The sequence below is a fragment of the Alosa pseudoharengus genome, unplaced genomic scaffold (assembly GCF_046254945.1).
Source record: "Alosa pseudoharengus isolate Yale_2024_CS ecotype anadromous, Long Island Sound unplaced genomic scaffold, YU_APseudo_1.1 YU_APseudo_1.1_scf_6, whole genome shotgun sequence".
NCBI lineage: Eukaryota > Metazoa > Chordata > Actinopteri > Clupeiformes > Clupeidae > Alosa > Alosa pseudoharengus.
In genome coordinates this window covers 42579378-42606627 of record NW_027468848.1, presented here as the reverse complement: position 1 = coordinate 42606627, position 27250 = coordinate 42579378, and the positions used below count along the sequence as shown (strand labels likewise).

General features: G+C 39.0%; 1 protein-coding gene across 2 annotated transcripts in view; it reads left to right on the top strand.

The window, feature by feature from the left end:
* Positions 1–8470: 8470 nt before the first annotated feature.
* Positions 8471–27250, top strand: part of rhbdd3 (rhomboid domain containing 3) — a 35134-nt gene continuing 16354 nt past the window's right edge. Inside the window, exons 1-5 of one of the 2 annotated variants that reach the window (XM_076271412.1) lie at positions 8471–9033; positions 16483–16581; positions 16663–16866; positions 25070–25196; positions 25307–25537. In XM_076271412.1, the coding sequence (XP_076127527.1) occupies positions 8871–9033; positions 16483–16581; positions 16663–16866; positions 25070–25196; positions 25307–25537 (824 nt within the window). In that variant the 5' untranslated portion in view covers positions 8471–8870. Of the gene's footprint in view, positions 9034–16482; positions 16867–25069; positions 25197–25306; positions 25538–27250 lie in introns of both variants that reach the window. The other variant, XM_076271411.1, reaches the window with a different exon arrangement.

Sequence of the window (27250 nt, the reverse complement as noted above, 5' to 3'; positions counted from 1 at the left end):
AAATACATCTGAATGTTTTTAAGTATACCTATTACTATGAGGGTTGTTATACAATGCCATTATAATAATTTGTTGCATATATTTTCCACTGGATAGCTCTCAGCAGAAAGCCCAAAATATAATTGTTACACACTGTATACTCCATCGCAAAGTGCTTGTGGCTAAAATAATTATTAGGATTAGCTTAATGTATTTTTACATTTGCCATAGTATTGTCGATGGGTTTAATAACACATCAAGGGGGTCCTTGGCCAGAACCTAGTGGTATTTGGGGGGCCTTGTCGTGGAAAAGTTTGGGAACCCCTGCCCTAGTGGAAATTCCAGTAGAAAATCCAGTAGGTAGTCTACTGGTGTGAACTGGTCTGAAATGGTCTGTATTGGTTCCAACTGTTTTTTTGATTTTGTACTGGTTTGCCCAGTAAGTAACACCAGTTAAAACCATTTTAAACCCATTAGAACCAATAGAGCTATTGGGCAGGGGTGGCTCACCAGTACCATCCAGTTGAAACCAATAGGATGTAACTGGTGTCTTCCAGTTTAAATGAATATTGGTCTCAACTGGTTAAACAAGTGGTCTCAACTGGTCTAGCAGGGCCTAAAACCACATTGGATTAATTCATCAATTCAAGAGTATTTTAATCTATCTGAAAACAAATGGCCTTTATGCTACATACAGAGCCGGACAGTAACGGAGTACATTTACTTGAGTACAGTACTTGAGTACAATTTTGAGGGATCTGTACTTTACTCGAGTATCATTTTTGGGGAGTACTCATGACTTTACTCAAGTACATTTGAGAGGCAAATATTGTACTCTTTACTCCACTACATTTCTATCCATAACTGTGAGTACCCGTTACTACTTCTACAAAAAAAGGAAACCCTCAATTTGTTGTTTCCCTCTCAAACATGATTGGATTGTGCAGGCGCCACTGATTGGGACAGCCTATCAGCAATCACCTTCAGTCAACTCCATGGTCAGATTTAGATAAGAGACGAAACCATGGATGAAACAATGGATGAAGACGCAGCAGGTCCATCCCGGAATTGTGCCAACCTGTGTCCCCACCTCGCCAGACTATTTCAATTTTCTGAAAAAGTTAATGATAGTTTTCCCTTCAAGTGTTTCAATTACAAAATAGTATTTTGTATTTGAAATACATATTTTAAATACATGTATTAGATATAGTGCTCATCCCTGGCAACATGGTAAAAAGATGAAAATTACTTGATTTTACTTTCAATTCCTTTTACATTCTCCAAGGTATTAACAAGGGCTGTCAATCTAATTAATTACATACTCTGTGATTAATTAATCTAAATTAATCGCATATATAATATTTGCTGTGAAAGTATTTTAAATATTTAAATTCAAATGAATCATTAAATAATCAGCATTAGTGACATTAAAGTTCAAAAACTCTTTTATTATTATTAATGGACATAATAATCTATGATATGACCTAATATGCTGAGGAAATAAATTTAAATACAAGGTATTTCAGGCCACAGATATAACCTAGGGGACACAATGAAAATACTCCCCTCAATGTCTATTTCTTTGCATTGATGTGCGACTTTAGAGTTGATGAACTCCGGTGATATGCAAATTCCTTGCTGCAGACATCGCAGAGGACTTTATTTTAAAGGGGAACTTGGCAACTATTTCAACGTAATAAACCCGTTTAGAAATCATTTGGATGGTTAAATGACCTGTTCCGGTGAAAATGGTGACTTTCCCCGCTGCGCCTAGCGTCCCCAGGCGGAAAACCAACCTTGCAACATTGAGACTACCGTCCCGGAAAGAGAAGTGAGAAACAAGAAACTCGTTTTAAATTTAAAGTGTTTCTTACCTTGTAACATCCACATAGTTCTGCCAAACTTATGCTAACCGTTCGCTAGCTTGTAAACAAATCCATGTGCTTTATTGTTACCTTTTCCCACAGTTTAAAAATAGCATAATGCACAATTTCTCCAGCAGAGGGGGAAATCCTGCCAAGTTTCCCTTTAATCAACACCATCAGGCCTTTTTTTAAAAGTAAATGTTCCAATCAATGATCTAGACAGCACATTTTCTTCTCTCCTTCTTTTTACAGTCTAATGGTTACTGACTACAACGGCTCGGGGTCAACGGTCATACGGAATCGATTTATCTGCGTTATTTTTTTGAATCAGTTATTTTTTCTCAAATGAATTAATCAAAATGAATCAGTTATTTTGACAGCCCTAGTATTAACATTAACATTTTTCATAACTCCATGTAGGACGTTTCTGTACATAAATGTAAGCACTGTGGCACTAGTAATGCAATATTTAGAAAATGTAAGCTACTCCTGTACTCTTGGTACTCAAGTACTTTTAAAAACAAGTACTTCAGTACTTTTACTTAAGTAGACATGACTGTTGTACTTTTACTTGTACTTGAGTAAAATTTAGCAAAGGGTATCTGTATTTTTACTCAAGTAATGAAGCTTTGTACTCTGTCCGCCTCTGGCTACATAGGCCTATAATAGATAGATTATTTTGGAAGTTTAAGTTCAACAAATAACAACAACTTTGTTTTATTTTGTTTATTTTGGAAGTTTAACATCAGTCTTTTTCATAGGTATTGGGGAATGTGCAGATGTACATTTTTTCCCCAAGGTCAACAAGCATACACTCACTAACAATCTCACTCGGGACCAAAACACATTTTTGCTCTGTATTATGGACACATGTTATATGAGGGGTGCTTGCAATAGATTTCTTGTGATCCAACCATGAAAAGCTTTACAATAAACATAATTTCAGAGTTGTGCACACAAATTTGAGTTATTTCTCCAAATTTTCCCTCAGGCAACTCTATTACAGAATTTTTAGTTTTTAAGCATCTTTTATAATCTATGCTGTCAAGCCTTTCACCTTTGTAGGTGGCTCTGCTGTAGACTGAGACTGTTGTTAGCTGCCTACCACTCCTGGAAAACAACTCCCTCTCCTCAGAGCTAAGTTCATATGGATGTCCCTCTCCTAAAACTGTTGTTCCATAATGCTCTTCTGCCACTTTTAAAACCTTATTAGGTGAGCCTAGATCAGGAAATATCACTAGTGCTGTGATCACATTTGTCAAATAAATTATTATTATTTTCGCTGAAATAACATCCAATTGATTGCATCTCAGTCCACTAGATGGCGGTAATACACTTTGCCTGTAAACTGCCATAAAACCTGACAGAAGAAGAAGAAGAAGAAGCCAGTCGGCAGACTTCCCAAAACGGTGTTATGCGGTTGAGAGCGGAGTCCGGCAGGAGAGCGTTTTGTTTGAAGCAAGCAAAGTTTTGAAACAGGAGTAGCGGTGTTTTGTAAAATCAAAAAAGCAGCATTACCTTTTTTCTTTCTTTTGTTTTGTATCGGGGTTAGTTTGATTTGAGAAATATTTTGCGAGTGCATTGGCCGACGGCCTGTATAGGTCCGGTATACAGTGCGTTTGCTGATATTTCCTTATCATGGAGGGAAATCAGGAGGAGGATTGTTGGAGTATGGAGGACTTAGATGAGGATGATGGTAGTTGGCGAATTAGGAGGGTGCTTAAAGCTAAGAGGTTGAGGGAAAACAAGGAGAAGGAGGAGAAATGGAATGTTGTTGTGAGGTTTGAGGAGGATGGAGGAGTTAAGAGTATGGATCCGATAAAGTTGACAAAGATAATTAAGAATCAGGTGGGAGAAGTGAAATATGCTAGAATTTTGAATGATGGCAATTTGTTGATTGGATGTGTCTCTGAAGAGCAGGTTGGAAGGGCCGAAAAATTGCAAATAGTTGGAAAATCAAAAGTAACGAAGAGTGTGAAAGTTGGTGATCAAGGGAGTAAAGGGGTGATTTATGGGATTCCTTTATCAGTGGATATGAAAGAGCTAGTTAAGAATGTCAAAGAAAAGTGTGATGCTGTTCAAAGTGCCAAGCGTTTGACAAGGGGGTTTGAGAAAACGGAAACTGAGTCAGTTGTGGTTCAGTTTAGTACTAAAGAGTTGCCCCTAGTTCTTTACTTTGGGTATATGAGATATAATGTGAGAGAGTTTACTCATAAACCAATGAGATGCTTTAATTGTCAAAAATTTGGCCATGTAGCTAAAATGTGTAAAGGGGAGAAAAGATGTGCAAAATGTGGTGGAGCTCATGCGTATGGGGTGTGTGGGGAACAAGCTATACCTAAGTGTTGTAATTGTGGAGGGCCTCATAGTGCAGCTTACTGGGGATGTGAAGTAATGAAAAGAGAGACTGAAATTCATAATATGAAAATAAAGAACAAAGTTACTTATGTAGAAGCAGTTAAAAGGGTGGCGCATACAAGAGCTAGTGGAAGCGGTGTGAGAAGGGAAGCTACAGGAAAAGTGTGGACTCCGAGGCAAGAGTCTCTTAAAGAAAGGGAGGAAAAAGAATGGGAGGAAAAGAAGAATCTAGTGATCTTCATTGCAGGGGTGATTAATGCTACATCTGAGGTGAAGTCAAAAACAGAAAGGATACAAATTATTACAAAAGCAGCAGTCCATCACTTGGGTATGACCGGTTTAAAGTGGGAAGAGGTGAGAGATGGCCTTAGTGGGATGCTACCAAATCAAGAGGGAGCTATAGGATGATATTATTTATGTTAATTCTTCAATGGAATGCAAGGAGTTTGTTAGCTAATGGTCAAGATTTTAAACAATTTATAGTTAGTAGGTCAGTAAAGCCTGATGTATTATGCATCCAGGAAACATGGCTAAGGCCTAGGTTTGATTTTGTTTTGCCTAACTATGTTGCCATTAGACGAGACCGGGAGCAAGGAAATGGTGGGGGCTGTGTTACATTTGTGAGACAGGGTGTACCTTATAGAGTATTGGGTGTAGGTAAGGAACAAGAGTATGTGGTAGTGGAGGTATGGGCAGATAAAAAGAAAGTAGTAATAATTAACTATTACAACCCTTGTAAACCATTGGAATTAAATAAACTAGAAGAGATAGAAGGACAGGACAGGAATAATGTTATATGGTGTGGGGATTTTAATGCGCATAATACTCTGTGGGGAGGAGAAAGGATAGACAATAATGGGCAAGTCATTGAAGAGTTAATGGATAGTAGATCTTTAGTTTGTTTAAATGATGGTAGTGGGACTAGGATTGATGTCAGAACTGGTAAAGAGTCAATATTAGATCTTACTTTTTTATCTAGTAGATTGGTTCCAAGGTGTGAATGGGAAGTGCATAAAGGGAGTACTGTTGGAAGTGATCACTACCCAATTCTACTTAAACTGGATATTGATGTAGGTTTGAATGTGGAAGAGAGTCATGGAAGGTGGATTTTTAAAAAGGCAGATTGGGAGAGTTTTAAGGAAACAAGTGATTTGTACATTAATTTAATCCAAGACTTTGAGGATGTTGAGAGAAATGAAATTGAGTTGAGGCAGAGTATTTATATGGCAGCAATGATTTCTATTCCAAAGAGTTCTGGAAAGTTTGTTAAAAAAGTGGTACCATGGTGGGATATTAATTGTGAAGAGGTTGTTAAAGAAAGGAACAGGGCCTTTAGAAGATTAAAAAGAACCCATAATTTTCAACATTTAATTGAGTATAAACAAGCACAAGCAGTAGTAAGACGGACAATAAGGCAGAGGAAAAGATCATATTGGAGGGAGTTTTGTAGCTCAATTGGAAGCACTACTAATATAAATGATATATGGGGAATGATTAAAAAGATGGAAGGTAATAGGAGAGAATGGTCCTATCCAATTCTTTCTAGTGGAGACCAGTTGGCTATTTCAAACTTGGAGAAAGCAGAAATGATGGTTAATACTTTTAGTAAGGTACATAGTTCTAATAATTTAACAGATGAAGAAAAAAGGAGTAGAGAAGAAACAAGGAGTAGGTATATTGAGGTTATTCAACAGAAAGATAAATTAGAAGATAAGTATAATGTTCCTTTTACTCTGAGTGAATTAAGAAGTGCATTGAGTAGGTGCAATGATTCTGCTCCTGGTAAAGATGAGATTTGCTATAACATGTTGAGACATCTTAGTGAAGAGGGTTTGAAAGAAGTTTTACATTTATTTAATAAAGTATGGGAGGAGGGGAAAATTCCTTTAGGGTGGAAGGAAGCAATTATTGTTCCTATAAGAAAGCCAGGAAAAGATGCTAGCAGTCCAACTAATTATAGACCAATAGCTCTTACCTCTCATTTAGGCAAATTAATGGAGAGGCTTGTTAATGGTAGGCTAATGCACTTTGTAGAGGAAAAGGGACTGATGGCCAGTTGCCAAAGTGGCTTTAGGAAGGGGAGAAGTACAATTGACTCAATCTTATGCCTTGAAGATGAAATAAGAAAAGCTCAAGTTAAAAAAGAGACAGTGGTGGCAGTGTTTTTAGATGTGGAAAAAGCGTACGATATGTTATGGGTAGAGGGTCTTTTAATTAAATTGCATATGTTAGGTATTGGTGGAAACATGTTTAACTGGGTTTTGGATTTTTTGAGTAATAGAAGTATTCAGGTAAAAATAGGAAAAGATATGTCCAGAAGGTGGGTAGTTGAAAATGGAACTCCTCAAGGAAGCGTCATAAGTCCATTATTATTTAATATAATGATTAATGATATTTTTTCTAAAGTTGATCCAGGTATTGGAAGGTCATTATTTGCAGATGATGGTAGCTTATGGAGAAGGGGGAAAAATGTGCAGTACACTCTGAAGAAAATACAGGAAACTTTAACCCTAGTGGAGAACTGGGGAAAGAGGTGGGGTTTTAGATTCTCTATTGAGAAGACTAGAATGATGTTTTTTACTAGAAAGAAAATTGATGAAAGTCTTAAACTAAAGATGTATGGCAGGGACTTGAAAAGGGTTAAAAGTTTTAAATTTCTTGGTGTCATTTTTGACTCTAGACTTACATGGAGGGAGCATGTATCTACGATTATTGACAAGTGTAAAAGAGTTATGAATCTAATGAGGTGTCTTAGTGGAATGGACTGGGGGGCAGACATGGCTTCTCTGAAACAGATTTATATTTATTTGATTAGAGCTAGAATTGAATATGGGTGTCTGGCATATGGATCTGCAGCCAAGTCAGTTTTGGCTGGACTAGATGTAGTCCAAGCGAAAGCCCTAAGAATTTGTACAGGAGCCGTGCGCTCTTCACCAGTGTGTTCTTTACAGATAGTAACAGGAGAGATACCATTATACTTGCGAAGAAAACAGCTGCAGGCAAACTACTGGGTAAATTTGATGGGTCAAGGGTGTGATCACCCAGTTAAAGTTGCTATTCAACCAAGCTGGGAGAGGGAAGTGACAAATCTGTCATGTTTTGGATGGACGGGGGAGACTGTGGCTCAAGAACTGTCTATTCTGGATAAGAGCTTCTGTTCAGGAGTAATGTGGCCTTCAATTCCATTATGGCAACTAGAGCTCCCAAAGAAAGATTTACAGCTGCTTAAGTTTAAGTCTGAAAATCCTGAGATGGATTTGGTGCATGTATTTCAGTGTCATGTACAAGAAAATTATCAAGAGCATTTATTAATTTTTACAGATGGATCAAAGGATCAAGAATCTGGTGCTTCAGGGGCAGCTTTTGTTGTTCAGGGTTGGAATATGCAAACCTTTAAAAGAACTTCAAATTTTCTTAGTGTATTTACAGTAGAGTTATATGCAATCTTGATGGCAGTACAATGGACTGAACAGATTCAAACCCGTAAAGTGTTGATATGTAGTGATTCTGTATCAGCTATCAATAGTTTGGGAAAAGGCTTATCAAAGAGTCGTCAAGACCTTATATATGAGATTCTACTGGTAATAAGAGATGTAAAAAGGAGGGGGGTAGACATTTCTTTTTTATGGGTTCCAGCTCATGTGGGCATTAGGTCAAATGAAAAGGCTGATAAGTTAGCCAAGAAAGCTGTGGAAAAGGAAGCTATAGATGTCCACCTAAATCTGTCTAAGTCAGAAGGCAAAAGTATTGTGTGGCAGGAAATTATTTTAAAATGGCAACAGCTTTGGGAACAGGAAATCAAAGGGAGGCACCTTTTTTCTATATCTAGTAGGGTAATTGACTCAGTTAATGTTTCTAAAAAGGAGATGAGACGTAAGGAGGAAGTTATTTTTGCAAGATTGAGAATAGGACATACATTTCTGAACAGTACTCTCTTTGTTTTAGGTAAACATCAGAATGGATTATGTTCTTGTCAGGAGCTGGAGACAGTGCATCATGTTGTAATGTCCTGTAAAAAATATGATTCCTACAGACAAGAGTTGTTCAGAGATTTGAGAGGGATTGGAGTAGAAGATCTATCTCTGAAAGGTATTTTAGAAATAGGGTCAAGTGGGAGGGGAAAAATAATTTTCTTTAAGTTTTTAATGGATACTGGTTTATTTAACAGAATATAGTGTAATGCATTAAAAGTCCTGTAGATGGCAGTAATGCAACTAGTTGGATGCAAACTGCCGTTAAAATTCAAAGAAGAAGAAGAAGAAGAAGAAGAAGCCTACGTAAATCACGATAACCCAATTTAAGATGCATATCGGTGTTTTTAATCTAGGAAAGATAGGTGATTGCTCCTCACAAAGAGTAAAGCTAACGTTAGTGGTTAAAGTGAATCATTTCACATAACATTGCTGTTTATCGTGGAGCTAACAGGGGAAATAATGTTCGTCTGGCCGGCATTCTTGCATAAAATGAAGATGTGGTGGCAGGGAAACGGCACCGTTTGTTAACACAATGTGGCGTTCACATTTGTAACGTTAACTTTCCATAGCGCAGCTCGCATTACGTTAGATCTAACCTTAGTGGTACACGTTGGACATCTTACGTTATGTTCAAATTCTAACTTAACGTAAATGTGTAACGTTACTTTGAAAGTTAAGTAGACTTACAGCTGAAATGCGAAACCGTATATCCTTAGCATTGTGTGGGTTGAATGCAAATCGCCCTGGATTTTACCTCGGCACTGTTCTGCTAACAGCCTTGAACGTTTTATTGTGGCTGTGTGGTGCTCAGACTAGCCTCACCTTGGGACCAGGTGGCGAATTTCCAAGTTTGAAAGGTAACATAAACATACATTACACCTCTATCATCCTAGCGCCCAACAAAGCGATCACTTGCTAAACTGTAAACATGTTTTTTGTGAAACACATTCGGTCTAGCCTTCTCTCCAGCGATAGAAAAACTCGGTTTGAGAAAATAGTCCCACATGTGCCAACCAGCGCCACGTCATAGAATGCGTTTGAATTCACGCTCCTTTTTAGAAGACAAGTTAGCATTGTAGTTATGTCACTTTGCAGACGCCTTTGTCCAAAGCGACACACAAATACAATATCATTGATTCCAATGGGAAAGACAGCTAGTAGTCACACATTACTTCTAGTTATTAATTCACAGGACATTCAATTATTTTGAAGAGCTGTAAACAGTGTTGTATGGCTGCATGTACAAATCTGCTTGGAGCTCCAGTGGAATTTTAATTTCATGACGAGAATTGTCGGTCTAACCGTTCATGTGCCATTGAAATGGCGTAAATAGGCGACCCACCAGGCCATCACTAACTTCTGAGCGTTGGTTCAAATCTACACACTTATGGCTACTGAAAAATGTAAGGTTCATTTATCAGATGTTATTTTTAAGTAGCTATTAAAAAACATCATTGTTGTAGAATTTTCAAACGAAAGTGGTGGTAATTGGAGGCGTTACGATAACTGACTCATGCTGAACCTATCGTAACACCCCCAATTATCGCCACTTTTGTTCAGAAATTCTAAAACAACGATGTTTTTTAACACTTCAAAATAACATTTACTAAATCATTGGTTCCCAAAGACTGGGTTGCGACCCACAGGTGGGTTGTAAGAGATTTTATTTGGGTCGCCAGCATAGCATAGTGACAATTTATGTTGTGTAATACCCCTAGCTTATACCTTATATAGCTTAGGAAAGCTAACAGCTTTCTATAAGACCTAGTTTGTTAACTACCACAATCACGAGTTGGGTCGCGATAGTCTGTCATTTTTAAAAAGTGGGTCCCCAGAAAAAAAGTTTGGGAAACACTGTACTAAATGAACCTTACATTTTTCAGTAGCCATAGGTGTGTAGATTTGAACAAAGTCTGGTTTGGTTCTTAACGGGAGCATTTACTGCCTGAAATATCCAATTTTGTTTACCACGCTCGGAGTTATAGTGCTGGCCTGATGGGTCGCCTATTTACACCGTTTCAACGGCACATGGACGGTTAGACCGAGAATTCTCGTCGTGAAATTAAAATTCCACTGGAGCTCCAAGCGGTTGTGTACACGCAGCCTTACAACACTGTTTACAGCTCTTCGAGTCAAGGTAAAATGTCATTTTTGGTACATAGCTAATTTAGATACACCTATGGTGTGGGTAGTTGCCTTTCTATAGGAGTCCGCTGTCTTGGTTTGTATAGAAATTGATATTAAGTGACACATACACGCAAGACGGCGGAAATACGGGACCGGTGGAAATAGGGGGTGTTACGATACATTACCAACCTAATTTGTTTCCAATACCCCAATGTTAAGGACAAATTTAGCCCGTAGCTAACACTTACCATAATATCCAATGTAAAACGTTAGCTTGCTAGCTAGCTAACTGTGGAACTTTAGGGCCAATCTCTATTTTACCCCTTCCCCCTTCCCCTAGGGTTGGGCGAATGAAGCCCCACGAAGCTTTGGAAGGTTCTTCCTGATTGTATCGTAAGTGTTTCGAAGTGTCAAAGCATCGAATACAAAACAGTGACATCTGGTGGTTAGCAGGCATAACGGTGGCTCTCATTAGCGATTAAACAATCACAGACGAAGCCACATGCCGACCAAATGGCCCTTCTCTGACACTGGCAAAAAGCAAGGGGTCCTAATACTGATCCCTGAGGCACACCTGTGTTGAGGTGTTAGATAGAGGAGACTTAGATACCTGTCCCTGCCAAGACACGTGGAAAAGCGCCCTTTAAAGGAATTATCCGGAGGAGTCGATTGCCGAGTGTGGAGTAACACGCTCTGGAAATTCACAATTTCGTCGCCGTTTTTTTTTTAAAGCTATGGTTTGCTGTTGCATACAACTTCATTTCAATTTCGAAAGAAATACTGGACTATGTTTTTTTTTTTTTTTTTAAATGGCGACAAAATTGTGAATTTCCAGGCAATCTACTCCTACGGACTTTCCCCTAAAGATGACAGCTGCAGCAGGAAAGGTACTGGCTTGATGAAATTCATTCTGGACTCTCTATCCGACCACATAAAGACCTCGGGATACTTTGGTTTGGCTTTAGGGACCCTCTACTCACTACCACGTAAGTGTAATGTTTGGAACTGTAGAAGAGGTATAAAAATAGCGTTTTGTAGCGGCGAAATGACATGCTCGGGTCACTTCCAGGCTAACGAGTTTTGACTAAAAACGGTAAAATCGAGCTTTCTCAAAACACATCCGAATGACATGATTTTGATGTCAACTCAACGTATGTACTCCCAATCATCCGTAAATTGATCTAAAGTGCATTTTCCTCCGGATAATTCCTTAAACCAGTCAAGAGCTTTTCCAGAAATTCCCAGTTCAGATAGTATAGAAAGGAGAATGTCATGGCTGCAGATAAATCTAGTAGAATTAATACTGATGACTGAGCAGAGGACTTAGCTTCTCTCAATGCTTCAGTCACAGACAGAAGAGCAGTTTCAGTAGAATGAACACTCTTGAAACCAGACTGCATAGGGTCTAGTAGATTATTCTGATGAAGAAAGTCACATACTTGCTTGAAGACCACCTTCTCCAAAACCTTTGACAAGAAAGGAAGAAGGGAGACAAGTCTGTAGTTCTTCACCTCAGTTGGATTAAGTGTACTTTTCTTTAGCAGAGGTGTAACCCTAGCTTGTTTAAAAGAATAAGGAACTATTCTAGAACTGAGTGAAGCATTAAATACATGTGTGACTGCTGGTAGAACAGCGGGTGCGATAGACTGAAGAGTGCACAGGACAGGATCCAATGGGCATGTTGTTGGATGACTTCGGCGTTGGCGTCAACTTTGGAGGAGTTGGACTTGTGCTTTTCTTTGAAAGTTGAGCAACACAATGCACTTAAGTCATTCCTTTCGAAGAAGGATGTATTTGCGGTTTTGCCGACTTGGCCACGTCATCCTGCTCTTTATTCTGGTCGTAGCGCTGGCCTATTGCATGCCTAGGCAGTTTAAATATACATTTCAATGATATAGGATGGCCCGCCAGGCTAAGGCAGCCTGGATTCCATGGAGCAAATTTTCGCCTCAGTTAGGGGACCAATCACAGAACGGAGGGAGGGCAGCAAGACAATGACGACACACCGAAGCCGTTATGAGCTACATACAGACGCATTTGAAAGACATTCGTAGCGCCCAATAAACGTCTCTGGACATTCGTAAACCACGTTTCAAATACGAGAAAATGAATGTCTAGTTCCCAGACCCCATCTCAATGAGATGAGGTCAGACGTTAGCCAGGCTAGCGAAACAATAGAAAATGCCATCTCTGGTTCGGTTGTTTAGAACAGAAAATATGGTTGCCAGGACAACGTGACGTTTTCACTTTAGTACTCTATTGAGAATGAGGAGATGCACCAACAAATCACAAACACATTCATTTTCACGCCAACCAATTACAGCTGAAAGTTATCCTCCTAAAAAGGCTAAGCTCCGCAAATATGATGAGAGTTATTTGCAGTTTGGTTTTTCTGTAACTGGCATATTAGAATCACATCCACAGTGCGTTGTTTGTGCGGAGGTGCTGGCCAATGACTGCATGAAACCATGCAAATTAAAGAGACATTTGGAGTCCAAGCACTCTGACATAAAAGACAAATCAGTGGATTTTTTAAAAAGAAAATGCGATGCCCTCCATCTCCAAAAGTCCACCATTGTCCAACACACCACTGTGTCAAGTCAGTGTCTCGAAGCTTCATATGTGGTTTCCCAAAGAATTGCAAAACTTGGGAAACCACACACTATCGTCGAAACACTGATTTTGCCTGCGGCACAAGACGTGTAAAATCATGCTGGGTGGAAGCGCTGCCTCTAAACTGAGTGCCATCCCATTGTCAAATGACACAGTAGCACGGAGAATTTCCGATCTGGCCAGTGATGTCAAAGAGTAATTAATAACCCATATTAAACTGAGTCCATAAAGCATTGAAGCATTTTTTCATGGTCTCGATTCATTTGTCAGAGATGCTGGACTGTGCTGGGACAAGTGTATAGGTAAATATACTGATAGGGCGCGATCAATGACCGGGCGAGAGAGTGGCCTAGCTGTGCGTGTCAAGCAGGTAGCTCCGCTTACCAGATGGACTCACTGTATGATCCATCGTCAGGCACTTGCTGCAAAAAAAAATGCCAAAGCCCTTTGAGTCTGTCCTCCATCAAGCAGTTCAGATCATACATTTCATTAAGTCTTGTCCATTGAACTCAAGATTGTTTGGTGTCCTCTGTCAAGAGATGGGCTCGGGGCATGACCAACTCCTGTTACACACAGAGGTGTGCTGACTTTCCAGAGGGAGAGTGTTACAGATGAGCTGTGCGTAGAGGTCAAATTGTTTTTAACTGAAATGAAATCAGAACTGGCGAAGCACCTTGACTAAAGCACCTCGATCGTCGACTAAAGGGAACTTCTTTCAGAGATGCAACGGAATTGCACACGTTAGCAGCCATCTTGAAAGTAGCAAGTTCAAAAAAGTGACTTGATCGAAGATATCCCCTCGCTCTCTTTGCTCAGTTGCGTATGACGCAAGCGCATTAGGGCGAGTCCCAAATTCCGAAAATGCATTAAAGGCTCATTTTCCGAAAAAAAAAGTTTTAAGTGTTACATGAGAGTCAATGGGAGAATGCTTGGGGGTGATTTTCCATGTCAATGAATTCGCCCAGAAAGGCGGGACCATTTGAAACGCGACTTGAATCTGACTATTCTGATTGGACAATGACAGACAATATGTCTATGTTTCAATCTAATGTTTTATTTTAATTGGGCTGTTAATTAATTTGACATTATTGTTTATTATTGATATTCTCCTTAATGTAGTCTTAGCATGTCATTGTTTTTATATTATTGATTGAATTGACATTATTGTTTTATTATTGCCTTTCCCCTTTTTACATTGCTTTTTTATTAGGCTATTGATTGAATTGATACTATTGTGTACTATTCTCCTTACTATATTTGACCTACATTTTAATCTGTTCCCTGTTCAATTTTAAATATTATTATGTTGTTTTGTATTTATGTGTCGCTTTGGACAAAGCCGTCTGCTAAATCCATAACCATAACCATAACCATGTCTAGAACACTGAAGACTACTACTTTTGCTGTGATCGAAAAATCCTCTTTCTCCCAGTTGGTAGTGTGTCACCCAAATTCCCCCTATACACCTTCCGCCGCTAGCCTGGCTAACGTCAGACGTCATCTCATTGAGATGGGGTCTGGGAACTAGACATTAATTTTCTCGTATTTGAAACGTGGTTTACGAATGCCCAGAGCCGTTTATTGGGCGCTACGAATGTCTATCAAATGCGTCTGTGCGTAGCTCATAGCGGCTTCGGTGTGTCATCATCTTGCTGCCCTCCCTCCGTTCTGTGATTGGTTACTTCGTTGAGGTGAAAACGAAGTCCATAGAAACCAGGCTACCTAGCTGCGTGAATAAAATTGCGCGCGTAAGGCAGCATGGGAAAACCCAGGCTAATCCGCCCCTGCTATGTATGCAAAAAAAAACAAAGTTTGGGTACACAGATGATTTATCTGACAACACAAAAAATAAATGAACAGCGGTCTGCAGTGTGCATATTAGCGACATAACCACCACGTCGACTTTCATCCGTCAGACGTAGTTGTGATAGAGACATAACGTCAAGTAAGAGTTGCTTTGAATCGATTATGCTGTGAAACATTTTCTTGTCTTAAGTATAATCCTTAATATAATATTATGTTATACTATATGATAATATAATATTATGCTATGCTATACTATTATGCTATACTACGAGAGGAAAAACGTTCACAATGAAAGGCAAGCCTAAAGTAAGCCGCTCTCTTTCTTCCTCCCTCATAAACATGTCCATGTTCCATAAGTTAGGCTAGCTACATCAGTCCGCTACGTAAACCCCCAGCAGTCAGCATAGAACGTTTTTTAGCCTACGACACCTCCTCATTCCTAATACAGTCAGCCACGGGCAGCTTGACTGTGACTACTCGTTCGTGACACTCCTGTTAGTAAACTAGAAATATAAAAATAGGAATGTAATGGTCACCTTAATCCCATGAACACACAGATGACTCGCACCAACCTTATTTTGTGCCTTTTATTCACATTTGTTCAAAGATTTAGTAAGTAGGCTACAAGCCCTTTTCGCTACCCACTTCGATGCAGCTCCATAGGTTTCCATTAAATCGAAACGGTCATATTTCCCCTAAAATGCACAAAGTTTCTTGATGTGCCGGTTGTCCATATGTTGCGTAGCATGACGTTGTCATACTCAATTCTAGTCATCACAAAACAAAATAATAATACACTACAGATACAACAAAGAAACAACAAACAAAAAGCAACAAAAGCAAAAAAGGGCCTTTGTGAAGTCTCTTACAGGTACGTTGCTGACAATGAAGGTAGATAGGAAGTGGGTTTGTACATAGTTATACTATGTGTACTTATGTAAAATACTCACATGATATGCAGGAGACATAAGTATAAACATATGAATAAAAGTATGAAGTAGATTATATAGAAGTATGAAGTAGATTATAAAGTAGCAGAATGGAACTGAATGGATTTCCGAAATTCAAGAAGCGGATCCAATATCTTATAAAATTTTGTGGTGGAGCCATGCAGCATAGCCCTCATTTTCTCTAGATTAGAATAGGCTAAAAGGTCTCCCAACCAGTGAAAGATTGTTGGTGGTGTGGAAGACTTCCATCTCAGTAAAATTAATCTCCTAGCTAATAAAGTGGCAAAAGCTATGAAGTCAGTCTTCTATTTAGGCATTAGGAGTGTGTGAATTTTAACAGTATAGTGTCGTCTCATATCGGGCACCAATGTGCACTTAACAAAAATGATAATTGCATTTAAAACATTTAAATATAACTTAATTGGTTTACACTATTCGACAGTGACATGGTTGTACTTTGTCAAAATGTGAACAGTTTATGTTGTAACTTGAGAGGGGCTTGAGTCCGACCCTGGTCATTTATTAAACTTACCCCATCTCTCTTTACCACTCGCTCCCCGCCAGTCTCTTCACTATCCTGTCACAATAAGCCCCAAAAAACATATACTTAAAAAAAACGCCATCTTGGTCCATATAAGGTGATCAGGGTACCATCTTTTCCCATTTAAGGAAACCAGGATCTTCTTATAGCTTTGGGGCCTTTACATGATAGGACTATTACTTTCTGAAGCCCGGTTTCCCATCTCTGTCTTTGTGACAGTTTTCAGTATTTCATGTGCTTTTCATGGATTAACTTTTATATATGCACAGGTTTGACCACCTATGCTTTCAGCCATGAAGACCTAACATCCCTTGTCTGTAACACATCCCTTCTTGTGTGGCTTGGGTCATGCCAGGAGCAAAGATGGGGTACAATGGCATTCTTCATACTCACACTGTTCTCTACAGTACTCCTTCCGCCATTGTACACACTGGCTCTTTTCATCACAGATGATGAGACCAGCAGAATCAGTGGTTTTTCTGCTGTCCAACTGGCACTGTTCACTGCACAGAGCCAGCAGATGAAGCAAAAGAGACTTTTAGGCTGTGTTCCTATTTGTCTGCTACCCTGGTTTCTCCTTGTACTACACTTCTTCCTGCTCCCTGGCACTCCTGGCATGCTTCACTTCTGTGCAATCTGTTTAGGCTACAATTGTATCTTTTTAAAATATTAGGAACACTGACTGTAAGCTGTTCTTGTATGGGGGGTTTTTCCTGCCATTAATAAAATTAAAATGAAAACAGTGAAATTAAAATGAAAAACTCGTTTTGCCATTTAATTTTCAAAGTGTCAGTGCAATTATCCTGCCAAATTTAAAAATAAAATGAAATATATACATTTGGCTTTTAATTTTCCTGATAAACACGATACATTTGTGACAAAATAAAAATAAATTGAAAACGTCTATTTGTCATTTCATTTTCATTACCATCCTGGTATATTACTGCCAAAAATGAAAATGAAAATGTTAGTTGGAAAATGAAAATGCAAACTTCACTTTGACTTTGCCTTTTCCTGACAATGCGCACAATGTATGCCAAAATTATAAATAAAATGAAAACTGACACCTGCTTGCGATTTATTTTCCATTTCTCGATTTTCATTTTCATTTTCAAGTTCACAACATGCAAATGAGCTGCAGTTAGGAATGACAGCAACAAAAATTGCGAGCCTGCTCAATTCGTCGGAGAGGACAGTACCTAAATCCAAGCTCCTGCATTCTACGCCGTACTGTCCTCTCCAATGAATTGAGCAGGCTCGCGATTTTTGTTGCTGTCATTCCTAACTGCACATAGGCTGTAATCGTCTCGGCAGGGATATCCTGCCTGGGCCGGCCTCGTGTGATACAAGGGGACTCTAGGGCCGCTACGGCCTCGTCTTGGACCAATCTGGCTGCCATCTTGCCGTCAACCAACCGCGTTTATTGATCTAAAGCTAAATCATGATCATGATAGGCGCATTTAATTTGTCGTCACCAGAGCACCACCCACATACATCTCATTAACAATGCAGCTCATTTGCATGTTGTGAACTTGAAAATGAAAATCGAGAAATGGAAAATAAATCGCAAGCAGGTGTCAGTTTTCATTTTATTTATAATTGTGCGCATTGTCAGGAAAAGGCAAAGTCAAAGTGAAGTTTGCATTTTCATTTTCCAACTAACATTTTCATTTTCATTTTTGGCAGTAATATACCAGGATGGTAATGAAAATGAAATGACAAATAGACGTTTTCAATTTATTTTTATTTTTGTCACAAATGTATCGTGTTTATCAGGTAAATTAAAAGCCAAATGTATATATTTCATTTTATTTTTAAATTTGGCAGGATAATTGCACTGACACTTTGAAAATTAAATGGCAAAACGAGTTTTTCATTTTAATTTCACTGTTTTCATTTTAATTTTATTAATGGCAGGAAAACCCCCCCATAGTTCTTGTTGTACTTTTGGGGAAGATCACATGGTTACAGTTAAACTCCCACTAAAATGTTTGGTGGCAATCAATGAACCTAAATTAAAGAACAATATGTTTGTATGAGCCTGCATGTACTTAAGTAGTAATATAACATGTTCTAATTATTATGAATCTCTGTTATTTTGCAGCCAAAAAGTGTGTGGAAACAGAGTTACCAAGTGTTTCTTGACTTGTTTAATTTGACCAACAATTTTGTGACCGTGAAATTCGTTTAGATTTTTTTCACATAGATCTCTGTTTTTCAAGGTCACGTTGAATCTCTGTTTTTAAAAGGAGTACTGCAGGTACGAAAAAAGAAAACAATTGGTTCTACCTAGCTCAATTTCAATTTCAATTTAATATAATTTATTTCACTTATAGAGCGCCAAAACATTGCACGTCTCATGGCGCATTACAGTGTTAAACAATCAGAGAAGTCCCATGAGTGACAGGGGCGAGGAAAAAGTCCCTAGATGGAGATACATATAGGAAGAAACCTCGAGCAGATCCACGACTCAAGGGCCTTACCCATCTGCCTAGTGTCAGTTACAGCAGAGGTTCTCAAACTTTTGTGGGCCGGGGACCCCTCATAGAGTGGAAAATTCTCCAAGGACCCCTCATAATCGCAACACATAAAACTTAAGTTAATCATGTAGCTGTATAGCCTTTTTTTCTGTTAGATGCTTATGTTATATGTATTCTAAAAACATAGAGTGCTAATACCACAATAGTCATGTTAGCAAACTTTGACAAATGGATTTTTGTTGTTTCTTTGTCAAATGTAGGTCTGTTGTGTTGAACACATAGTGTTTGCTTCATATAACTTTCATTTTGTTGGTGGTTAATTAATAGTAAAGTGTTTTGACGTATTGATTTAACGTATCAGCAGATCAATTGGGCAAATACTGCTTCTGTAGCATTTTTCGCCATATAAGACAATATCATATTTTGTAGCAAACCTTGTCAGGGACCCCCTGACAATGTGCTGCGGACCCCTGGGGGTCCCCGGACACCACTTTGAGAACCAATGAGTTACAGGACAGTAAGGTCTGTATGCATGATAAATGAATGTTAGTTAGGTGTAGAGAATTCGCCTTATTCACCCGGCGGCCAGAACGAGTACCATGTAGTCTCGTTCTGGCCTCCGGGTGAATAAGGCGAAGAGAACATGGTGTTTAAAGCCACCTGAGGTGTATGTTACAAAGAGGTGGGATGGTTACATATCCAGTATGATAATGCATGAATCCTATTAGCGTCAGAAAGCTTGAGTTGCTGCAGCCAACAGCTAGAGCTGCCAGAAAGCTACAGTGCTACAGTACACTCTGGGGGCATGTTCATGAGCCCCCATTTTTTTTGTACTCCGTACTCGGTGACCTTGGGAAACAGAAACCAGAATTCTCCTGTCAGTTTCATAAGTCATGATAACGGAGTTTCATGGTGACAGAGTTACAAGTGTTCCTATTATTACATTTATAAAAATTAATTAAGACTTAAAGGGAAATTCTGGTCTACCAACAACCTAGGATCTAATTTTGGATGATAACTAGTGTACATTTTTGTTTGGGACCAAAATGGCGTAAATCGGTGCAGTTTTGAGTAAGGCCGGAATATGCATTTACAACTGGATAGCAGAGGTGTGGACTCAAGTCACATAATTTGGACTCCAGTCACGATTTTGATGACTTCAGTCTCGACTTAACAAAATTAGAAATGAGTTGCAACTCAACTTGGACTTCCATGCTATTGACTCGAGACTTTCAATTTCAGCGCCAAAATATTACACGTCTCATGGCGCTTTACAGAGTGTTAAACATTCAGAATAAGGAATGAGTAACGGGGCAAGGAAAAACTCCCTAGAATTGGAGATACATTTAGTCAAGTCAAGTTTATTTGTATAGCGCATTTCATACACAGAGGTCATTCAATGTGCTTTACATAAACAAAAGCAAACAGTAATAACAAATAAAAGCATAGAAGGGCAATATAATCAAAGAATAGTTCAAAAGGTAGAGATCATAATAAAAAGAAAACATAAAACGCACAAGGTAAAATCATTTAAGAAAAAAGAATAATTAATAAGCGGGGAAAAACAAAGGCAAAACTAGTAAAAAAGTAATAAAAGACAAGGTAGAATAATTTTCAAGGCAGATTCAGAATTTGTAACTCAGTGCAGTTAGCAGAAAGCATCTGAGAAAAGTTTGGTCTAGATTTAAAACTGGCTACAGTTGGGGCCTTTTTGATGTCATCCGAAAGCTGGTTCCAGAGCTGAGCCGTATAGCAGCTAAAAGCTGCTTCACCATCTTTACAGTAGGTTTTACTAATAGGTTTTTCACCTGGAAGGTGTGTACTGCTGAAGCATGTCTGATAGGTATTTAGGTCCTGCCCTACTAATTTATAAACAAGCAGTAGTTTAAGCTTTAGTTTAGCTGTAGCTTTAAAGTCAATTGTGTGACTTACTGAAAGCCAGTGCAGGGACTTAATAATAATAATAATAATATTTATTTATATAGCACTTTTCAAGCATTGAGCACAAAGTGCTTACAGACAAACATGAATAGCATTTTTTTCTATGCACAAAGTGCAACAAACTCGAGTCAAACTCTATGCAAATGACTGATCGCAGTTCACCTAGCTCTTCAAGAAAAACTTTAGCTGAATGTTGTAATAAAATCTGAGGATAAGACTTAATGCGTGCACACAGATATTCAAATAAAGTAAAGTCACTGAATGATGACGGATTGCACTGAAAAGACGTCTTGAAAATTGTGGCTATCCCCCCACCTCTTTTATTTGCTCTGGTAGCACTCAAGAAACTGAAATTTGGGGGAGCTGATTCGATGAGAGTAGGAGCACTGTTTGCTTGATCTAACCATGTCTCAGTTAAAAGTAAAAAATCAAGGTTGTGTGTGCAAATCAGATCAAATCAGATTAATTACAGTGCATGAAAATGAGCAAAAGAGGGGGAGAAGAGGGAGTTGAATGGCAAGACAGAGAGAAGTTTGTACGGCGTGAGGGAATTTGAAAGACAACCGATTATCCCGCCCCTCGGACTGAGCACTGCCAACGGTGGGTGCCCAGACCCTACCTTTTAATGTGGGTCTGGCTCGTCAGGCTAGACTATTATTGCATTTATTTATGTTGTAAGACGTGAAGAAATTAATGACATCGGCAATAGCCTAGACTACGCACAAATTCATCATTCACTAAATGGACACAGAGAGACTCTCCAAGTTTTTCTTTCGCTATCGTTGGGAATAGCCAGGCTACTATTCCCTTTGAGTCGGATCTGCTCCACCTTTCAAGTTCAAGTTTATTTATATAGCACATTATCATACAAAATGTCATTCAATGTGCTTAAAAGAAACAAAAATAAAAGATTAACAGCAATAATAATAGTAATTAATACAATACAATAATAAAATAGATCAAGGGGGAAATAAGACTGAATGAATAGGAGGTAAAATAGAAATAAATAAATAAATAAAAAGAAAAATAAACCTAAAAACTAATCAATAAATGCAGAATGAAAAAGTTCAGTTTTTAGTTTCTTTTTAAAACACTAGTGCAGTGCCCGTTCAAACATGCCATTCCTGAAGAAAACCCGTAGCTCAATTACATGCCCACAGGTATGCCTGCTTTAAAAATAGGATGATAGGGAAACATCATTCCAGCTAAGCATTCAATAATGAATACTGAATATTATAATATATTAGCCTATAATTAATGTGGCCTCTAATAAATTTAGGCATGGCTGCATGTGACATTTCTACAGATCAGAATGACATAATGACAACTGTTTTGAGTTAAGGCTAAATGTGTATAGCTTACTGAATAACTTCCTAATGCTATTCGAAGCTTGCACATACTTTTATTTTGAGTGGTCACTACATACCCGTGTTTAATGGCGTGATAAGTGCCGTCGCTCAGTCTGCAACTTGTCTAACGTTAGCTATGTGGCATTAGCCTATCGCTCGTTTCAATTTGGGACCTTGCAGTCGGAATTGTCGTTTTAGTCAAAGTCTCTTGAAAGTCCAAAGTAGCCTGGGCTATTCGAGTGGTCACTACATACCCGTGTTTGTTGGCGTGTTGTTGCAAGTAATCATTTTATCAAGCAAACTGCATACAGGGAGTCTTTATTGTTGAGGTCAGGCATGATAATCATCTTGCATCTTAACCCACAAGCGGTTCCCGAGTAATCTGTTTAAATTGCGACTGACTATCATCAAAGTGAGACCTAGCAGAGCCCGTTCTCTGGACCTAGCTACTGTTACACGATCCATGGGGTGGAGCTCCCCTTAAACTGGTCCCCTTGGAAACGGTGCAGTGCAGCGATAAACGTCCTACGTGAATAAGCATATTTTGAAATATGCATTCAAAAATTTTAAAAATCGAGAGTGCACACCTTTGTGCCACACGCGAGCCACATACGAAATCTTAGGTCAGTCTGACAAACGGTCAGCGAGATATGCATGCCACAGACACACACACACACACAGACGCTTCTTGCTTTATAGATAGATTCTAGTGTTGGGGAAAATCTGATATCTATTGGAAGCTGATTCCAGCGCTGTGTGGCATAATAGCTAAATGCCATTTCTCCTTGTTTGGTTTTAACCCTGGGGACTATTAATTGACAGGTTCCAGTAGATCTAAGCTCTCTACTAGGTGTATATTGGGGAAGCATGTCAGAAAAATATTTCGGGCCAAGTCCATTCAGTGACTTATAAACTAGGAGTAGAACCTTGAAATCAATTCTGAAATTAACTGGGAGCCAATGTAAAGATTTAAGAATGGGTGTAATATGATCTCTCTTTTTAGTCTTGGTTAACAGTCTAGCAGCAGCGTTTTGAATTAATTGAATCTGTCTAATGGACTTCTTGGGGAGGCCAGTTAGGAGACTATTACAATAATCTACCCTACAGGATATGAAAGCATGAATAAGCTTTTCTAAATCCTGTCTAGAAACAAAATCTCTGATCTTAGCTATGTTTCTGAGATGCCAGAAGGCTGATTTAGTCATGCTTTTGATGTGATCATTCCTAGTCAGGTCCCCATCTAAGATGACTCCCAAGTTTCTTACTTGGGTTCTAGTTGTAAGTGCTTTAGATTCTAAGTAAGTGTGTTTATTTATTTATAATTTATTCTAGAGCATTCTATCTGGAGCAAAGTATTATCCAAGAAGGGGAGTGCAGTCTTAAGAAGGTAGGAATAGGGCCTAGTAGAGTAGTTGTAGATTGTGATGAGGAAATTGTGGAGGTGAGGTCTAATATGTCGATAGGTGTAAATTAATTAAATATTGTTCGAGGTCTCATCTGTGATTCTATTATGTTTTCGCTATCGTTCAGCAATGTAGTATGTGTATTTGGTGAAACTGAAGGCAATGTAGGCAATTATTACTCCGGCTTGTAGGCTATTTGGGGACCGGCCTTTATTTGTCCAAATCTGAGGCCCTGAATCCCGGCCATAATTTGAGGATTTACGGTAGGCCTATGCACACGTGTTTTAGGCATAGTGCAAGCCCTAATCTCTGACTGAAAGTGCACAGAACTTGTGCATTTACATAACAATATTTAATACATTTTCCCGGTGGTGACACCCCCGAACCTTTTGGGCTTAAGTACGGAAAAATGTCTGACCTGTCGCAAGTTCACCAAGCTCCCGATCTCATTCCACAAGCCCGGAGTGCCCTCTCGCGGCTGAGACAGTAATGTTTTACGTAGGGTTCATGTCAATTCATACCAACTAACATTTAAAAACATGTTAAATTATATATATTTTGATATACAAGTCGCACCTGTCTATAAGTCGCAGGACCAGCCAAACTATGAAAAAAGTTATAGTATATTAGTCCGGAAAATATGGTAGACATCCACACACTTCACTCCCTAACTCACATACACCTCACATGTGTAGCCTACCTCAACCCTCACTCAATTAGTTGTAGCATGACTGTTGGGACATAGAATTGCCAGTTAGAAAACCAGTATTCGCTTACTTTTCCTCTGTAAGAGAACAAAGGATACCTTTACATAATACGACAGCGACTTCTTTAGGACTCGGAAAAAAATAAGGACTTGGACTTGACTTGGCTTTGGCAAGACTTGGACTTACTTGAGACATCTCTGTCTTGACTTGGACTTCTGCGTTAAAACTTGAGACTTGCCAAACAGTGACTTTGTCCCACCTCTGCTAGATAGCATAAAGCATAGTCTTTGGGGGCTACTTTGCTAGCTCAAAATAAATGGCTTTTTTGAAGACATTAACTAGGTTTAAAAAACAAAAATACTATGGAGGCTTTTATACTTTGCAGTCAAACAAGTATGCAGTATTAGTGCATTTAACCAAAGTCCTTTTAGGCAAGTCCCTCCACTCGGCGGCCATATTGCAACGCATTTTGGACACTATTTTGGGCAGAACTGCGTGTGTGCAAGGCTTCACGATACCAACCTCGCTCCAGCTGCGACGGAACGGGTACGGAACGGGTAGATGACTGCCATGTGTAGATGACTGCCATGTTTGCCTTACGGACTAACCCCATACATTTCTATTGGAGATTCTTTGAGTGCTGTGTCTCCTCATTAGAGAGCATCTGATTTAACTTCCTCTTCTTCCGGTCGCTGCCATTGCGTGGAGCATGTGTAAAATCTGCTGGTCTGTAACTTTGTTACCATGAAATGCACCATGATTTAGTATATTTAATTTGAAATCGTAAATATAGGAAATAAAAATAAATATGTCACTAGTCACAAAGTTTCCTAAACCTTTTTTAGATTTTTCTTTTTTTATGTAAAAACCATAAAAAAGAAAACTTGTGAAAGTTGTGTGATCTTCTCCAGCTGCTTTGTTTGAAAACTTTTCATGTACGAATTGAAAGTATTTTCACTTTAACACCTATTTTAAGACACACCCTCACTGATTGGGATTATTCAACGGCTTGAAGTCCCATGGCTTTCTAGTTTTTTGCCTGTCTGGGCTTATGTATCGGTACGAGCCAGATTTCAATTACCAACCCACAACATTCAGCAAAGGTGATTACTGTTTTAGCTATACATTTTTATGAAATATGATAGACTAGTTTGGAAACAACATAACTTGGAGTAAAGAATTGTGTTTTAAAAAAAATATCTTCATCCTCTAGATCAGAAGACCATATCCAGCCTCCAACAGTGGAAGTATCAGACCTCCTAACCTCCACCCAGTTTGATTCCTTCACATCTCCAAAACAACAGTCTGCAGTATCAATGATTACATCAGATACACAGGCACTGGAAGATGAAATGTTAAGGGCAGGGATTTTAGCTTCATTAGAATATTCCACAGAAGAAGAGAAAAAAGTTGAGCTGCCAAAATCATCTGTTTCCTCCCTGAGGTAAGTCACAAGACAAGACAGGTTTCACCGGATTGGTCAAGGATAGTTTTCCCTCATAACCCAGTTTTTCAGGACTTTTCCTCCCTGCCTGAGTTCATATGTCCGAGTCAGTCGAGCTGCGGTCATTCTCTTTTTTATTTTATAGGTGAGCTAATCATGAGAAATTAAACTTTATTGCAGGGTAATATGGATAAACTCTGGGTTGCACAGCCAGGTTCAACAATATGAGGCCACCAATATGAACAATATGAAACTATAGATAATGTAAAACGACAAATTTGATTTAGAATCGCATAAGAACGGTAGGCTAGGGTGGATAAACGCAATCTAGCCATGCATAGACACAGTTTAGAGGTGAGTAAATGCTATTTCTGAAATTCAGGAGGTGCATAAACATCATTTACATGCGTTTAGCCTCCACTATAGCCCTGCTTGCTGTCTTTGGTGACATTTGTAATGCAGTTAAATTCTGCATTTACAATGCTGACAATTGCATAAATGGTCATTTCATCCACACTTCAGGCATCCATGCAGACATGGTTCTGGAATTGCAAATGTGCATTTGGACGGAGATCTTAGAAAAGCATTTTGGCAATGAAAATGGAAAAGTGTGAATGTTGCCTGAAATTAAGACCCCATTCAAACCTGGTCAGCTAGAGTCGATCCGATTTCACCCCTCTAATGGCAGATGTGTAATCTGCACCAATGGGTCCATTTAAACTGCAGCCCTCATCGGATTCCCATAGCTCCAGTAGTGGGCGGCCGCTCATCAATTTCACCGAGTAGGCAGACAGCGCATACATACACACACACACACACAAGCTAGATCACCTATAAGGATTTTTCAATCAATCCACTCTATAATAAGCCTTAGTGTTTTTTATGATATTATACGTATACGCATACGTATTTTCACTTTCTTAAGTGGGCTAGTTCATATGTCAAACCATGAAAAAATTAAGTTGCGTGCAGTCTTTAAAACAACTTCAAAAACCTCTAATACTCTCAAAAACCTCTAATAGACTCAGTACCAAATATAGTGGGTACCACTTGGAATTGCCCGGAATTGCGTGATTCTCACGTGACCTCACGCGTGAATCACGCGTCTTTAATTTATATTTCCCCAGTGAAGCTGCAATAACCCAAACAACCACCAGGTGACACTTGTGAGCAGGGTTAGGAACGTCAGCTTTTTTTGGCGCTTTGAGTTATGCGCACCAGTATACTGTATTTACCCAACGTTTTTACCGTTGTTTCCACAATATTACCCCCTGATGAGCTGATGGCTGATAGGCCTACAGTACGTCTCCTGCAACAGTCCCAACAGTTACCACTATAATCAAACAATCAAAAAGTGAATTACCGGTAGGCCTAAATCCCGAAGCAAACGGAAAATCTTCTGTTTTTAATAACCTACCGATACGCTGCTCCAAATGACACGCAGTCTCACGATAGACCTTGTTATTGTTTATGAAGGTCTCTTTGTTATTTTATGAAGAGGCATCTGGCTGTTTTGCCTATGTTTGTTTAGTGGTTAAGCTCATGAAAATTAAATTTTGACTGCTAAAAACACCATTTTAACGCAGTTTTCAGAGGGACAGAAATACCAACAGAGAAAGCAGTGTCCGTCTTCTGTCTGTTTCCTACCTGCAATAGGCTATCACTTCACTGCTTGACATTACCCCACATCGCCATGGAGAATTGCCGCATGTT